This window comes from Mastacembelus armatus, chromosome 7 (genome assembly GCF_900324485.2).
Source record: "Mastacembelus armatus chromosome 7, fMasArm1.2, whole genome shotgun sequence".
Classification (NCBI taxonomy): Eukaryota; Metazoa; Chordata; class Actinopteri; order Synbranchiformes; family Mastacembelidae; genus Mastacembelus; species Mastacembelus armatus.
The window spans coordinates 1,724,503-1,741,774 of NC_046639.1; the positions used below are offsets into that span (position 1 = coordinate 1,724,503).

Genomic DNA, 17,272 nt, shown 5'->3' on the forward strand with positions numbered 1-17,272 from the left:
ACCCACACTGTATAGTCTTCTATAGGGATTTCTGGAGGCGTCAAATGGAGGAGTGACAGGCTTTTAAATAGATGTCAGAGATCAGACAGATTAATTATTTATATTCATTTTAAAGGGGTAAAAATAAACCACAATGAAAAGATGAAAACATCCTTTAGACATTTTTATGGCACAGACACATAAACATCTCATTTGGAGCAATACTGAGACCCTTTGCAGGAGCATCTAAATTATGTCCAGGTGTATTGTGTTTGCCTTGAAGTTCCTTGATGATAGTTCAGAAAGGCTCAGTGTGTGTATGTGGTCCAGAAATTCCCACTGCATGTCAGGTCAAATCTAAGGAACTCTCTGTGATAAACTTGTGGTTAATTATCGATCAGGGCAAAGGCATATAACCATTTCTAACGCGCCGATTATCACCAGAATCACAGTGGCCTCAACTATTGTGAAACAGAAGAAGTTTGAAACCACCATGACTGTTCTTTTAGAGTCGGCAATGAAATGAACTGAGTACCCTGAGATGAAGGGCCTCGATCTGGGAACATTGAAAACGTGACCATCTCTTTTGTAGACAGAGAGAAGCCACTTTGAATAAGAGGCAAATGAATGCCCACATGGAGTTTGTCCAACAGCAATTAAAAGACTCAGCATATGACCCTTTGGGGAGGCACACTGTGCACCGGGCTTTGGTTAACCCCTGACTGAATACTATTCCTATAGTGAAGCATGGTGATGGGAGTATCATGCCATGTTAGTGCTGCTCAGCAGAAAGGACAGGGACACTGGCCAGAATTGAAACTGGCTCCAGCAAAACCATGACCCAAAGAATACAGACAAGTTTCTGGCTGTCCTTGAGGGGCCCAGACTAAGCCCAGAGTTAAAATCCAAGCTGTGGAGAGCTTAAGAGGATGTGCCAGGAATAATGGAATAAACTGCCCAAACACAGGTATGAGAGATTTCACTATTTGATTTATAATTAATATAAAATAACATGCTTTAATTTGATCATTATCGATTATTGAGTGGGCAAAATGGGCATTTATGGGCAGAATGGAAATTGTATGCACTTGAAATAAATTCAATGTATGCAAAAAGTGAAGGAGCACCTTCTGTACCTTCCACATAAAGGACACCTGCACAAGCTTTCTTGAAATGTCAGACTTTGCCCTTAAAAAGTCGCAGTCTTGCACTAAGTATAAAGCTTTTACATGGCAGCGCTTTAGATACATCACAATAAACTGTAAACTGATTCCTTCACTGTCACAAGACTGTAGCAGTCAGTAAACTTTAGGCAACAGCGCCATCTGGCAGGCCAAACAGGAAGTGCAATCTATCTGGCTTCAAAGTTGTTTGAAGTGTGTAAACAGTTATGACAAAGTGAGGGCAATTAAATTGAGCTTAGACAAGTGGAATCCATTTCATTAGGATGGATTGTTTTTCTGACACTGGAGGACATAAGCTTATCAGAACCTTATTCACATTATTTGAACCTTTTCTAATTTAACAAAATATGACAAAGCTTTTTATGCATGTGCACGATACGCAGTATCAAAAGTCCACACTCAAGTTATGACCTGACAAGAAAACGACTGAATAGCCAGTTTATGTGGTTAAGGATTAAGGCCAACTTCTGACAGGTGCTGGCTGGTACTCAAACAGTAACTGGAGACGATACGGGAATTTACTATTCCACGATTTAAACAGTTAAATTACAGATATTTTAAGGACTATTTCTTGTCTCAAGCAGCTGACTGCATGTCACTATCAACACTCTGAAGGCCATGTGATTCTGCAAACACCATGTGATTTTATTGGAACAGCATAAAGGCACAGATTTATTTCACTGAGCAGCCCTGACCAAAAGGACCGAGGAGGCACAGCCAGCCAGAGTACAGACAGTACAGAATGAATTAAAACACTTGGCCGACCAACACAGTGAATATTAAACAAAGTTTATATTTAAAACAGAACCAGATGGCTCTTATTTTTACGACTACAAAGTCAAAAGACAAATCATCGTCTCCTTCCACATAGTTAAAGATAATCCTGCCAGAAAAGGTGTACAAAAAAAAAAAAAAAAAAAAGAGTCAAATAAAATTTGCAATAAAAATGCTGGTAGCCATGTGTACCAGAAATCCAAAACATTAAATATGTCAGTTGGACAGTTTTAGTGTTACCAGGCAAAAATCTACTCCTGCACTCTACGGGTGACATTAGTGTGGTCTGTACCATTCATTATTTTGTATATGTTAGGAAAAATAAAATAAAATTACAACACCCCTCATTTATATTTAGTGTAACACTTTCCGCTGTGCTGGTAAAATACAAAAAGGTCAGTTCATGTTTACAAAATCAAGTCCGTTTACCTTGTTTTGGCTTACAAACAGTACCATTACAAGTGTAGTGTACACTTCCTATACATCAGTGCTCCTCAGGTTAAGGCTTTATGAACCAAAGCACATTCTTATCCCAACTCACGTGGAGGTAGAAATACTGCAGCAAGTCCACAGTCAGAGTAAAAAACAAAACAAAAAACAGTATCATGTCTCTGAACAGTAAATGTAATTCTTTTCATTCAAATGCTGCTGACGCCCAAGTGTATTTTGTTGTTTCCAAAGTCAAGGCAAACATCGAACACCTCCTCGAGATTTGATCAAAATCATTCCCTCCACATAATTTACCACCAGAAACCTTTGAAACAAACAGACAGAGATATTCGCTCTTTACATTCTGCTTCAAATATACATCTTTGCATGTAGTTCATTACATTCTGGGGAAAGGGGAAGACACATATTCATGCTCTGCCGAGTGGTGAGAGAGTTCTGACCGAACTAAATGAAAATAAGGTTTCCACTTTAAGCGGTGATAGAAAATTCACCATCACCGTCTCACTCGACCCCTATGTTACAGAGATAATACAAACTGTAGAAGAGAATTGTGGCAGACTTACATTAACACTGATTAAATGAGTTGTTTGCCAACCTATATTCAAACTCGTCCCACATCAGTCACACCTATGACATCAATGTATATGCTTGGCAGTTCTGTGGAAATGCTAATTTGGGGCATCACAGCTACAGTCCAATTGCAATTGATGAATGAATAGAAATTATTAAACTAGATTTAGTTTGGCCATTCAGCTGTTTTATTTTTATTTTTGTTGACGTTTTAATATGCTAATATTAATATTCAAATAAAAAGCCTAATATCTTTTTGAGCTGGACATTGATGTGCACAAGGCATTTCTGTGACAGCATAATTACACTGGATAAAAAATCACGACACTTAACGATAATGACAAGAATAAAATTTAAAAAAAAAAGAAATTTCACTTTAGTGTTTGCATCATGGGAGTCTTCTATAAAAAGATGTGTGCATTGTTTGCAGCAAAAGAGACGCATATACATTAAACAACAGATGTGACTACAGTGCGACTGTTGGTCTGTTAGAAGAAAAGTGTGTTCAGAGTAGAAGAGTGGGGATCCTATGTGTTGGAGTGGGAAATAGTGTTCATGCTCCACGTATCAAAAATCTAGAGAGTCTCTGTGTGAGCGCGGATCTCGCCGCTAGTCGTTAACTAGTCGATAAACATGGTACTGGGCTCCATGTTCACTAGTGGACACTTCAAACACGAAGGCGATGCACAGCAGAGTCTCCTGAGTTTCTCTGTTGGACACCACCTGGCAAGAGACAGGATCAGAACATTCAGGATTTAATAATAAATCATATGTACAGAGATAGAGGCAAAAGAAAAGTAGAGGTAACAGGTATTTTATTTTGGTGGTACAGCAACAATAACTTTTAGTTAAACGCTGGAAAACCTAACGACATGATCACAGACTTCAGGAGACAGGAAGGTGACAAATTATGTCCAATAAAGGGTCAGGAAACAACTTGATGTTTATAAAACCTTATTTGGTCACCAGAGAATAAAAAAAAGTTCTCAGCTATGGCCCAGTTTTACACAGTATTTGTAGAAACCGCAGTTTTTGGGTTGGCAGCCTGGCTGCTGCTGAAATGAGTCACGTAGTTAAGACTGCTGCTGAACATCCTGGTCATCTTTATTGTCATGGTAATAAGTTTAACTCAGTTCAATACACACACACACACACACACACACACCTGTAGAATGGTGAAGTTCTCCAATACACTGTTCATCATGTATTTCTCTGGCAGGTGTTTGAGTTTGTGGATGAAGTTGATCATATATTCACACATGGGCGAGCGATGGATGTGGAACATGTACTTCCCTCCCTCCATACGTGCATATTCTGTCTGCATGGGGGGGAATTCACACACACGCTTAACAATTAAAACATAAAATGCTTTATGTGTGTCAAAATACTGTGTTCGTTGTCTCACCTCAACCTTCTCCACCACCTGTTTACCAAATGAGCAGACCTTTGTAGAGACACTAATAGTGATGTTTTCTGTTCCGCTGTACTGGCTGCTCACGCCGTAGAACACACCAGATCCCTCTTCAATGTCACTGCTCAGGTCCGCCTGGAACAGGCGGAGAAAAGAAGGGGGTTGTGAGAAAACAGAAAAGGTAGAGAACCAGAAGCTACTGTTAATTACTAATACTATTTTTACAAAACACTAATCTCTGAAGTGTACGGCTTGTTGACTAATGTTATTGTCATTTTACATGTGTTAAGTCCCATTTTCTACAAAAAATGAAGAGATTAACATGCAATTTCTTGCATTTCTCTCAAAATATGCATAGAGGTTAATAAAACACTGCTTAACAAATAACAGTCTTAACTTTCCTGCTGAATCCTCTGCTTTAGCATCACAAGTGGTTTTGCTTGCCAATAGTGGTGCAGCAGGTTATAACCTCAAACTGTAAACAGAACTGTGTGATGTATAACACTTAAACCAAACTTAAACCAAACAGCTCATGCAAAAAACAGGCATGTTAGTGTAAAAGTTGTACTGCTGCTCAATAATCTCCTGCCTTCCTACCAAAATCTCATGTTATTAAAGAAACTGTTATCACAATGTGAACCCTTGTTTTGTGTACAGACCCAGAATTTGACAAGAAAGAAAGCATTGGGTGGCCCCTTTTCAAACAGCTCCTTCAGGCCTCCCTTCTTCTCAGAGAACTTGTCATAAATCTGCCTCACATCAATGGGCTCCAGTACAGGGTCATTGTAGCCTGGGTTGGACTGGCCAATGTGTACAAAAAGGTGTTTGTACTGTTGGAAAACAGGAAAATGGTGAGGGGAAGAAAATGGAGGAAAAGAGGCAAATTTTTAACATTGCTGACTGTTCATTAAAAATGTCTAGACGTCTATACCGTCTCTCTGTCTCTCTGGGTCTCCATAAAAGCAGAGAACTCCAGTAACCGTAGTTTTGCTGAGGCAATGGTTCGGTCCTGCCATACAGGGGCTGCTATCGCTGCAGGTCGAGGGGGAGGTAGGGGCTCGTAGCCTATCACAAATTTAAAACAGGAAAACACCATTAAAACTGCAATAACTAGTCAGTTAAATCAGCGGGTTTGTGTCGACACTTACTGATAGGTGCAGGGACAGGCGCTGGTAGTGTAGTGTATGGTGGCTGTGCAAAGGGCTTGATGCTGTAAATGACAAAAAGCAGCAACCATAAAATTCACAACTACACGACACTAAAGTTTTAGCAAGTAAACCAAATAGTTTGCCAGTGATGCTCACTCCTGAGAATGTCCAGGCTGTCCTGGTATGGTGGACGGCCAAAACTAAACAAAGAAATGAAAGCAAACAGGGCACAAAGTATTATTGAAACATTCACCAATAAGGTAGAAAAGAACAGGTGTGTGTGTGTGTGTGTGTGTGTGTGTGTGTGTGAGTGTGTGTGTTGGGGTCTTACTCTGACTGGTGGGGGAAAGGGAGTCTGGGGTTTCATTACACTGGCAGACACAATCTGAGCTGATGAGAGGTTGGCTACTGTCTGCAGTGCCTTATCTTTGGATACCTGGTCCTGAAGAGGAAAGACAAAGTAATATACAATGGTAATTGTTTGTCTGAAAAACCTAGTAAAAAGTAAGTCATTACAACATCACTAAGACTCCAGGCGCAGTTTGGACAGCAAGCCAGCCAACTTCCTTCAACATGATGCAGTAACTATCAGGGTAGACAGGGCAGAGTGCAAAGCAGAAACAAGTAGATGTCAATGCAGAGAGTGAATCAAGCTAGCAGCCTATGAGAGATAACTGGAGCCATCACCAGTATTTGACTAGAGGCACTAAAACAAAAAGAGTAACAAGCAGGATTTTTCAGTCTGGCAGTAAAATGGCACTGTGGACCAGCAGTAATGTGATGCCAACCACAAAGCACAAAGCCTGAAGCAGAAAACTGTAGTTATACAACCAAAACTTACCAAGTTCATGGCCTATGGCAAAAAAGACACGTTATTAATTACCTTTGGTACATAAAAATAAAGCAGGTTATACAATCACCGTTCGTTAAAGTGACTACATCTGTTTGACAAGGAAGCTTAGCTCGTCAAACACACTCTTGCTAAACTCAAAAACAATCTTATATTGACAAGACAAGCTACTTAATCTTCGCATGTTAAATCCAACTTTATAATATAATGACCTGGAAATCTGAACAAGTTACCCTTTTCACATGGATATTAAAGAGCAGCAAGCCTTTTTCACAGGGCACGGTAAAACCACAAGAACAGTGTATTCACAGAAAAGACAAAGTGAGAGAAATGGGGGAACGTGTAGATCAGAAATATATCAAAGGAGAAAACTGAAAATATTCACATGGATGAGGGGAACATTAAAAACTCTGTATATGCAGACCCTCAAATGTGTTACTGTGGCCATGCACTTGCTAATGTCACCAAAATATCTACTGAACCTCATGCAATTATCTGTCCACACCTCTTAAACTTTGTATATAAGTCAACATTACAACCATGCATAATAACAAAAAACCCTTTTCCCACACACCAATATAACATCAAGGTATACATTCGGCTAATACACAAACACGCTCAAACAGAAAGTCTTTACACTGAGCAACACCAGTTTTGCAAAGCATCAGCCTGCCACTTCTCATTCCTGCAACCATTAAAAAAAATACTATCCCAGTACCCTAACAATGGTATTACAATTATGTACCTAACTTCTGTTAGCTGAATTTATACCTCTCCATCAAGGAGTGCTGGAGGACCTGCCTTAGATGCAGAAGAAGACAGGAATCATTACTTCACTTCAATGCTAAATCAATGTCACATACATTTAAGGTTCTCCAACAATAGAGATTCTGTTATGAAATTGCTGCATCACTTTTCACACAGCAAAGAATAAATGGAAAACATACAACATACAACTAAGGAGGAGGCCTCTAATCTGTAGCCACTATTTAAAATGACAGGCATCAACCTGTGGCATATTTGTTCAGCTATAACTTATTAGTGTTAAATCCTTAAGGTTTGGCTGTAACTAGTGTGTGTATTCAGCCACAGACTGATTGTGAAAACTGATGTAGATAGATGAAACCGCTGTACAACTGCAAGGGAAGTGAAGCGATTAAAAACCTCATTCTGAATCACACACTTTCTGAAGGTTGAATATGTCAAGTCAGTCACGTTTTTGTTCAAAATGTTTCAGAGGCATCGATTTAATTGCACGGGCATTTATAGGACGGAGAGGTGCTTCTGTTATTTATAAATATAAACAGGGTGAACGTAACAGAAGTATTAGATGACATTAGTTTTAGCCAGGTGTGTCTAATAACCTGCTAACGGCTAACTAACTAAGTGTTAATCCGCCATAAGCTCTGACAAAGACGTCTATGTTGGTTCACTGGGTTACGGTGGATATGGGCCACATGCAGAGTGAAGCAGCTAGCGCGGCAAAAGCTGCAAGTGTGTGTACCTTGAGCTTAGACTGAATCTCACGAGACTTTCTCTTGGCCAAGACTTGCAGGTGGCTAGAGACCTGAAGAAAGACAGGATGAAGGAAAGGAGGATGGAAGGAAAGAGGAAAGGAAAAGAAAAGGGGATGTGACTACAGAGGGAAGGGACAGTAGATTCAGCAAGCACCCACCTTGATGCTCGCCTGATATTCTCGTACCCTCTTACGTGCCAGGACTTGAATGTGACTAGACACCTATGGGGCAAGGGTTAACCCCATGAAAACACATATTCAATTGTTGGCAGTTTTAAATAGCCTCAGCACATTATTAAACATGTTAACAACACTAAAAACAGAGGAAAGGAGTCAATCCTTTCATTTGTAAATACTGTAATCATTCATACCTGTTTGCGTGTGCGTGTCTTCCCCGTTCGTAGTTTGATATAGCGAGCTATCAGCTCGTTTCGACCTACAGTGGAGAAATAAGATTGAAAATAATAAAAGAGAGATAAAATCACTGCACTTAAACACACACATTTTTTTGCCACTTTAGTTACAGACAATACTACAGAATGGGTTGCTGTTATGGTTTATTACTTAAGTGTCAAAAGTCTGTGCAGGCCTGTAATTTTTTTTATGATCTATTTTGGCTTGTAGCCTTTAAAAACAACCATGTTGTTCAGCCTAGAGGTCACAGTGACATTAAGGATTTAAACTGGTCAACTGTATCTTAGGTTGTATTGGATTCACAGATAAAGCCTAGGTATCTTAGCTAAAGATGACAAGATAGAGGTGAGTGCCTCTTAAAATGAACCCGCAGTAATATCATGTGACTACATTTTTAGAATGAGACGCCTCCAAGATGTTGAGACTCTTGTATTCCCTTACACACACACACACACACAAACACGCACACACACGCACACACACGCACACGTCTTACCACAGTTGGACACTCAGACATAATACATTCCCTAGACCCTTACCCTAATGTTAAATATCACAACTAGATGCCCAACCTCAAACTTTACTCAAACCTGAACCTGATTCTAACTTTAACCATAAAACCAAGTCTTCTCAAAAAACTTCTGAAGTTGTGAGGAATGGGCAGAATGTCCTCATTACTCCAAAATGTCCACACAAGAATGGTCTCAAGAGTAAAACGTGTCCACAGAACAACAGAAAGATGTGTGTACACACACACACACTCTTCTATCTTTCTGAGGACACTCATTGACATATTGCATTCTCTAGCACCTTAAAGTAAGCTTAACCATTGCAGCCAAATACCCAACCTAAACCTAATTTTATCACTGTCCCTAAAAGCAAGTCAGGATTCTGAAGAGGTGAGACGCAGTCAAAACGTCCTCACTTTTCAATAATGTCTTCACTCCAATAGAATTATGCTACAAATAGTCCTCACAAAGATAGAAGTACAAGTACACACTCAAGAGTACTCAGGTTTTCATTTTCGATATGACATTTACATTGTGGATCATTTAGTCAGCTTTGGCCTTGCTTGCTGGCAGAGCTTCTAGGCAGATGGACAAGTAATGTGAATGGAGGAAAAAAAAAAAAAAAAAAAAAAAGACAAGAGGTCACCATATAGTTAACAATTTGCCTGGTCAGCTCTTTCTGCCTCCCCCAGCTCCAACCCACACCTGATGATCAACTCATCTTTAATCATAACTGGTGAGCAACTCACTATTCACTCTGCTGCAGATGTTAGAGAGCATTAAGATCAAGCTTTGCAAACTAATTCCATTGTGGTAATCATTTATAGGAGCATATACACATTCACTAACATCACCATGCTTCTTTCTGGGAAGTAGTGTGATTCTCTATGGACTTAGGTCACATCAGGCTGAGTCACATTAGCTTCACGAAGTTACCAAAACATAAAATTTCCCAAAAATCAACAAAAAGGGCTGACTCAGACTCAGCAATCTGCTCCAATTCCCAAAACAGGACACATGCGCTTTCCTGCATCCTACCACTTCTGCATATAAGGTCGAGCACTTTTTCCATCAGAACTCAACACGTGCACTACTTGCTGTAAAACATTATCATATATCTTAACAGAAAAAAAAAAAAATTAGAGGTAATCATAAAAACAAAGACAATGCAGAAAACAGGACGACAGACAAGACGGCAATAGAGAGAGGCCAAAGATAAAACATAACTGAAGAAAAATCAAGATTAACTATATTTGCTCATTATTTCATTGGTGTTACAACAAACATAACAGACATTACCAAAATTTGATTAGCAAGACTGCAAATAATGGCAAAGTCTGTGGTGACTACAACGATCTATGCTGCTTATGGTTGAAGGTATTTTGAGCATTTTATTGTGTTGCTCATCTCTCGTCATGTGCACATGAGCCAAATCAAAGACAAGTGTTTAACTCTCTGACATAGCCTCAACAAACTAGTACCTTTTACCAACATAACACTAAATTATCATAATTTTAAAAAAGCAGTAACTTTTTTTTTTCTGTGTCACCCTGTCAGTGGAAGAACTGGTGATCCGTCTGATGATTACCTTGGTTTGGGAATACATACTGGACACCAGAACCCAGGGTGACATCATGGTATTTAACATAAGACTGGAGATCAATAATGAATGGACTAGATAAGCAGGAGGTGCATTAAATCTGATATTCTGACATACAGGCTACTCAAAAGTTCTCAAAGGCATATTACATTGAAAATGAGAGACCAGTGGGTTAATATGAGTGTAGGTAATGAGTGCCAGTGTAGCTTTTCAGTGTGTGAATGTGTGTACCAGTAGGACTACTCTTGTTTACTGAGAAGGAAGTGAGGGTGGTCGACACAGTGAGCCCACAGTGCTACAAAAGGAGAAAACGCCACAATGCTGAAACAAACTTTCCCTTTCTGTTACATGGGATCACATATCCTGGTTCCCTCACAACAGACGCTCACAAAAACACAAATGTGTGAGTCAGGCTGCTGCAGGTGGAAATGCTGACCCTCAGCCAAAAAAGGAAAGAAAGAAAAAAATAATAATACTGGGAATACTGGGTGTTAGCCTTAAATAAGGTTGGAAAAAAATGGTCAAAATACTAAGCTCTACTTGGAAGCAGCATTCTGAAGACACCCATTTCAAAAACCACAACAACAACAACAACAACAAAGTCACATTGCATGTGTGCAACGCGGGTTCAGCAGTCCCACAGACCAATGTGACCTCATCTCTGAACAACTGGTAGCTCATTAAAATGAGAAATCAAGCAACTTCCTCGTACATTAACTCTGATCTGACCTAAGACGTCAACCCTCTCGATAACTGCACCTGCTCGCTGCTGCCAAACCCTTGATCTAAAAAGACACAGCCCTCCCCCAAAATACTTGCAAGCAGATCAGCTAGAAATGAATCACAACAAGGATCAATAACCCACCGCTGCCAAAGCTCAAGCAGTGGATTCTTAATGAAAGACCATATCAAGAACAAAGTTTCAGCTTCATATCATTCAGGAATATTTAAACTCATTGTGTACAAATAGAATATGGGACTTATTCCGTTTGATCCTTATAAGTATAGGATATGTTCTTACTACAAAGCTCCACTAAACAGACGAGCCTCATACAGTTTGAAATGAGCACAATTTAAACCAAATATTTACTGTGTTTTATTGACATTGGTTTTACATACTGTGAATTGCCATGTAAATCTAAACCCCCTAATGAGAACGCTGAAATTGATTAACAAATACTGCAATTATAAAGTGAGTGTCACTATAAACTCAACTGCATGCAGTACAGTAGATCATTATTGCAAACTTCATTTTGGACATGCTTACTTCAGTGTTACAATCAGTACTGATGCTTCAATGTTCCTATCTACATGCAGTTACCTGTCAGTTACCTGTACAAAGAACACAGACTAATTTTATCAATTTACATTCTATTTTATGTGAAGAATCGCTTGCACACACATCTAGACTTCAAGTTTGGTCTTGGCCTGGATGCGGAGGATAACTAGATGACAGCCAAGGCATTAGGACAGAAACATGTTCCTCACCATACATCTTCCCCTCATCTGAAAGTATGATCTTCCTCCTGCCACAGGGAGGGTAGATAGCCAGAGCTTCCTGAAAGCTCTGCTCAATGTCTGGACTCCACACTCCCTCAGGGTCACCGTCCAATCCACGGTCCGCCCCGTCCCCGAGTCCCTCTCCATTGCCACCCTCCTCCTGAGCCCCGTCAGGGCTGCCACGGCAACTCCACTCCGACGCAATGGTGACGGCTCCAGCCACAACAGACCTTGAACACACAGGACAAGACATTTAAAATTATTTCATTTTGTGGAGCTGTAGAACGTTTCAAAGCACATTGAGAAAGAAAGCAAAAGCAGCCAAGAAATATTTATTTCTTTAAATTTGTCTTGAAAAAAATATGAAAACCCCCTTTTTACTATACTTTGTTACACCTTGTTATCCACGAGAAAATTCGATCTAAAATCTTCATAGGCATTTAAGCAGAATACATACAAATCTAGTCTGTTCTCAAACTTAAACTCTTTGGAGGGTGGACTTTTTTTCTTTTTTAAATATATTATTTAGAAGCGTGACCAGTGGAGACATGGGCTGACTAGCACAGAGCACTGGAAGATGCCAAAAAAAGAGCTGAAAGATGCATGAGCACTGAATCACACATGGGTTAAATTATGAAAAGTGGTTTGGTTTATAACCACAACCAAAAGATCAAGTATAAGAGCCTGGAAAGGGGGACAAGGGGTTTTTCCAAACAAGTAAAATGGGAGAACTGGCTTTGCCATTAGCATTCAGTCACATGTTACTGTGTTAAGTTTGCCAATGACAAATTATTAAGCAAACATTACACTTTGATTATGGTGATCACAGCTTCTCAACAGAAAGGTCCTTACTTCTGTCATTATTAGAGGTGATGACCAGTAGGTAAAACAAGAATATTATTGAATCCGATAAGGTGTTTATATCTACATGCTTAGAAAACACAATCTGTGTTCTATGAGTACAGCAAGGAACCTCAAGAGTGGTCCTGTATTTTGTTTTACTCAGCCACATCGCACAGACTGTGATGAACAGACAGGACCAAGATTAATTTTATGGCTGCAAATAATGGTGACGGATTTCGTGGACTCCAAATGTCTCCACACTTCACCATGCGTGAGATCAGAGCCATCTGAAGTTGTCTGCAGCTACCATGGGTACAGGGGTATATTAATAGCAGTGGCATCCAGGAGTGAAGACCTGACAAGCAAAATGGCAAGACATTAATATATTTATAAACAAACAGGCCAAGGTCAGTGACAACACTGTCAGTTGGTATAGCTTTTAAGTGTTAAACACTAGTAAACAGAAGATGATAATGACAAACTGATTACTGTTAGTAATGGTGCAATTTATTAGCCACTTTCCTTAGCTAATAACCCTACAGAAACTAGCTCAAAAGGCAGATAAACTTCCCAGAGGCCGGTAACCTTGTCTTAGTAAACCACATGAGGAAATTACAGATTCTTTTGTTATTGTTGAGGATGCTCCAAGTCTCCTCAAACACAGGCATAGATATGTAACATGAGTGCCGTCTGGTGTGTAATGTTTTCCAGAGTGTGGCTAACATGGCCTCTGCCACAGAAGAACCAGAGGATCGTGTGGTTGCTGAGCTTCCCCTGCTGTGGTGGGCTTATTGGACACACACTGCACAGAGCCTTCCCAGTTTCAATCACTGCCGACGGGACTGTGCTGTTGCCATAGAGATCAGACAGGCCCTGGTGAGATGGTTAGGAACGAGGAAAGCCTAAAAGAACGTTTTGATATTCAAGAGGAGGAGATGTGATGGTCTTTAAAGTTTTACTGTGTAAGAAGATGCCAATTTATAAGACACAGTCTGCTTGTCCTGACTGGATGTGATTAACCATTATGTTGTGTTTGTGCAGCTAGAGATCTTAGGCTGCTTTTAACAGCTTAAAAACATAAAATCACCAACACGTGACTGTTCCCAATTTTATAAACATTGCTTGTAAGACAGCTGAGAGTAGTCTGCATTTTTAGGGAGGGACAAACTAAATATCTACTGAAAATACTACACTTTGAGTGAACAACTTGACGATCATGTGTACACTAGAGCTGTAACAATTAGCTGATAAATTGATTATTCAACTGTCAGCTATTTAAAAATTAAAAATGATTTTTGTAAGTTTCAAGCAAAAATGTAAAACATTTTCTATTTATAGTTTTGCAAAAGAAAGGATGATAATTTGTGATAATGGATTATATTACTATAAATGGCTTCATTTTAAGTCAGCAATGTTTGCTGTATAGAATATCATACTGTCCACAGTCTACAGACAAAAAATGGAAACTTGCTTATGCAACATCAAATATGTACTTGTTGATGCAATAACAATGCTGCATCCTAATACAATGCACAAGCTCAGTTTGGAAAAAGAGACGGGCTGCCCATTCAATGGTACATACATATGGTTTTAATAAGGTCATAAGAAAAAGTATTTTAAGGAAAAAGAGTTTTGCAATTTTTATTTCACACAAACTGCAGCAAGGATTGTGTGACCCCAGACATTAAGGAAGTAAAGCCAATGTCAACAAAACATAGCCTTAGGGTTTACTCTGATTAAATCCCTTCACACAAATGATGCAACTTACTGTATATACTGCACTTTGCAGAGGTTTTAGGCATGTTTTAGATTCTTATCACACAACACCATCAACTGTTGGATTGATCCCAGGTTCATTGTGCAGTGTGCAGGACAACAAGCCCATAAAGAATCCACTAGAGTTCATGAAGAACTATTTTCAGAGGCAGGAAGAACCAGGAGTCCTGCAGCAGATGGTCTGACCCCCACAGAGCCGTGACCTCGGCAGTGTGGAGTCAGACTGGGATCACATGAAGGGAAAGAAGGCACTGGGACAGCCTGAATCTACAAAAAAAACTGCAGCAGCTTCTCCAGGGTGCTGCAAAGTACCAGGAGAACCTGTGTGCATGTCAAACCAAAGAGAACTGCTGCTGGTTTAAGGGCAAAGGGGAGAGCGGCAACTACTGATTAGAGTTAGGTTTGGTTCCCTTTACTGCACTTTGGATGAAGTTAATTGATAAATAAAAAAAACTAATTGTTATTTATATTAAAAGTACTGCACATCAACTGCAAATGTTTATTATTTACCTTGTAGACTGTAATGGACCCAACATATAAATGATACCATTACAGACACTGAAGATACTTTTTTTAGCTAACCCTGAGGAAGCAATTTGTAATTGTATTATTTATTATCTTTATTACTGAGATCTGTAGTCTGCAGTACTGTGGACTACATTATATGGAGAACAATAATACTGATTAATACTGCAATCCATTACATCATCACATAAATGAGAACTACTGGCAGATGTACTGTATCAGATTTTATTCCACTGTGCGTGTATAACCAAGGCTGGGTGTGACACTACTGTTGAGCAATTTGGTCATGATTTGGGAAATCATGCAACAAATGTTAAGCGAGACACCGCAACCACATCGTGTCATTTACCAGAGTAGTGCTGAAGCAAAATTAGTACATAATTCACTGAGGTCACATGCAGCTCTGCCATTTTCAATATAGCTCCCAGCGGCCAAGGGGTCAGGTGTTCAGTGCAGCCGGCAGCCAGCAGAGCATCGGGCTAAATAAAGCTATGATCTCAGTAAACACTGACAAGACACATACACAGTATGGGCTGCCTTCTGCTCCAGTGGGAACAGCAGTGACATTATGATTAATAAAACCCCCATGTCATCACGGATTTCACTCTTCAGCTAAGTGCTGCTACAAAAAACTGTGACAGAGATTTCAGGCAGCAAACTTCAAGCGCTTGTGTTAACTCAAACCAGTTTGGTACACCATCTGGGGACATGTGTTTTCTGTTGAACCCGTAGGACCAGTCCCACATGTCGGGGGAAACTTTCACAATAAAAGACTCCTGTCTGCTAACTTAACTAACAGTTAGCATGTACAGTGAAGGAAAAAAAAAAAAAAAAAAAGGCTGGGAGCCTTTTAGCCAACTGTGAGTTGGCAAAATCTGCCTCTGGTCGCAAGAAGAAAAATTTTCCATCCAGCCGAGACTAATGGTTGTTAAAGCGCCGCAAAAAGACTCTACAATGTGACGATATGAGTTATTTTCTGTCTTTTGGCGGCTGTACCATTAAAGTACAGGCAACCCCAGTGCTAATACACTCGAGCTGGCATGCTAGCAGGTTAGCTTGCGGGCTAAAAATACCTCACTAAAGTCGCAAGTAAGTACGAGAGACGCGTAAAAAGTCGCTGGAATTACGGGAAGTGAGGCCGCGTAAATAAACGAGGAACTCCCGGACAAACACACGAAGCTGTGAATCAGCAAAGGGGCAGCGGGAAAATGCGGAATATGTGAAATATCCCAAAAACTTCAAGCGCACACGAAGCGAGGCAGCTGCTGCAGCGTGAAAGTTGGTGCACACAACAAAGAAGTACCAGGGAGCGCACTCACCTCACAATGGCTGTCCCGGCTGTGGCACAGGCACTGGATCCTGTCCTGGTTACCGCTCCCACGGCAGGTTTCCCTGCTCAATCGCGAGGGTTTCTTCGGCAAAAATAACCCTGTTTGACAGAAAAAGGCGGAATGCCAAGTATGAAATCAACGCACGGAGGAAAACGCACAGAGGCGTGGCGTCGAAACACGCACACACGCAAAAGTTTTGTGGGTCCCAGAGCAAACTCCTCCCATGACATCAGACTCCTGCTGGGAGAGGAAAGGGACAAGAGGAAAAGCCCCACTGCTTATTATTCCCTTAGAAACGAAAGACTACATACTGGGTCTTTAGAGTTTACTATTATTCCTGCTACTGTAAAGTGCGATCTTAAGGTTTGGACACTGAAAGAGGATTTGCTTGCTGGGATGTCCCCCTTTCCACACTGACCATTAAGAGATCCCTCCTCAATGCACTTTCATAATAAAAGATGGTGCCTTTGTTCTGTGTAAAAATATTCCCCCCATCTCAGTTAATATCAGGTTACAGCCTTTTTAGGACTAATTTCTAATTTCTCCAGGATGCCTCTCCCTGCTGAGCCGCTGTGGAGGAGTGGAAACAGGAGTTTCAGTAACAAGGCAGAGACTCTGAAACATAGTCTCATGATTTGTCTGACACACAATGCTGAAGCCTTGTATTAGCTTGGACGCTTTCAGAATCTGAACCACAAAAGTGCCATGTCAGCTAAGATGGACCCTTCATTATCAAAGGGGTGGCAGTTTTTATTTTTAAAGGTACAGTATATAATGTTTCCATCACCAGAACTTGAATATAGTATTCATAAATATGTTGTCATTTGTGTGTAATCAGTGGAAAATACCAACCTGTTGCTTTTTTTATTTTTTAAATCTTATAATAAGCCTT

The 17,272-nt window shown here is 40.1% G+C and overlaps 1 protein-coding gene across 5 annotated transcripts; it reads right to left on the reverse strand.

The window, feature by feature from the left end:
- Positions 1–1,784: 1,784 nt before the first annotated feature.
- Positions 1,785–16,612, reverse strand: tead3a (TEA domain family member 3 a). 5 transcript variants are annotated; one of them, XM_026332370.2, is made up of 14 exons: positions 16,369–16,612; positions 11,894–12,135; positions 8,254–8,318; positions 8,042–8,104; positions 7,871–7,933; positions 6,358–6,369; positions 5,848–5,958; positions 5,673–5,716; positions 5,517–5,578; positions 5,300–5,433; positions 5,028–5,198; positions 4,363–4,503; positions 4,123–4,275; positions 1,785–3,680 (listed from the first exon to the last, which is right to left on the reverse strand). In XM_026332370.2, exons 2-14 carry the CDS (start codon positions 11,898–11,900, stop codon positions 3,567–3,569), a joined length of 1,140 nt encoding a protein of 379 aa, XP_026188155.1. In that variant the 5' UTR covers positions 11,901–12,135; positions 16,369–16,612; the 3' UTR covers positions 1,785–3,566. The 5 variants fall into 5 exon arrangements, with proteins under 5 accessions (XP_026188155.1, XP_026188157.1, XP_026188156.1 ...); XM_026332372.2 differs by lacking the exon at positions 8,042–8,104 and having other exon boundaries at positions 16,369–16,610; XM_026332371.2 differs by lacking the exon at positions 7,871–7,933 and having other exon boundaries at positions 16,369–16,608.
- Positions 16,613–17,272: the final 660 nt, after the last annotated feature.

Coding starts and splice junctions, on each gene's coding strand:
- tead3a (XM_026332370.2), bottom strand. Junction 7,934..8,041: donor AATATCAGGCGAGCATCAAG/GTGGGTGCTTGC, acceptor GTCTTTCTTCAG/GTCTCTAGCCACCTGCAAGT. Junction 5,717..5,847: donor CCTTTCCCCCACCAGTCAGA/GTAAGACCCCAA, acceptor TTCTTTGTTTAG/TTTTGGCCGTCCACCATACC.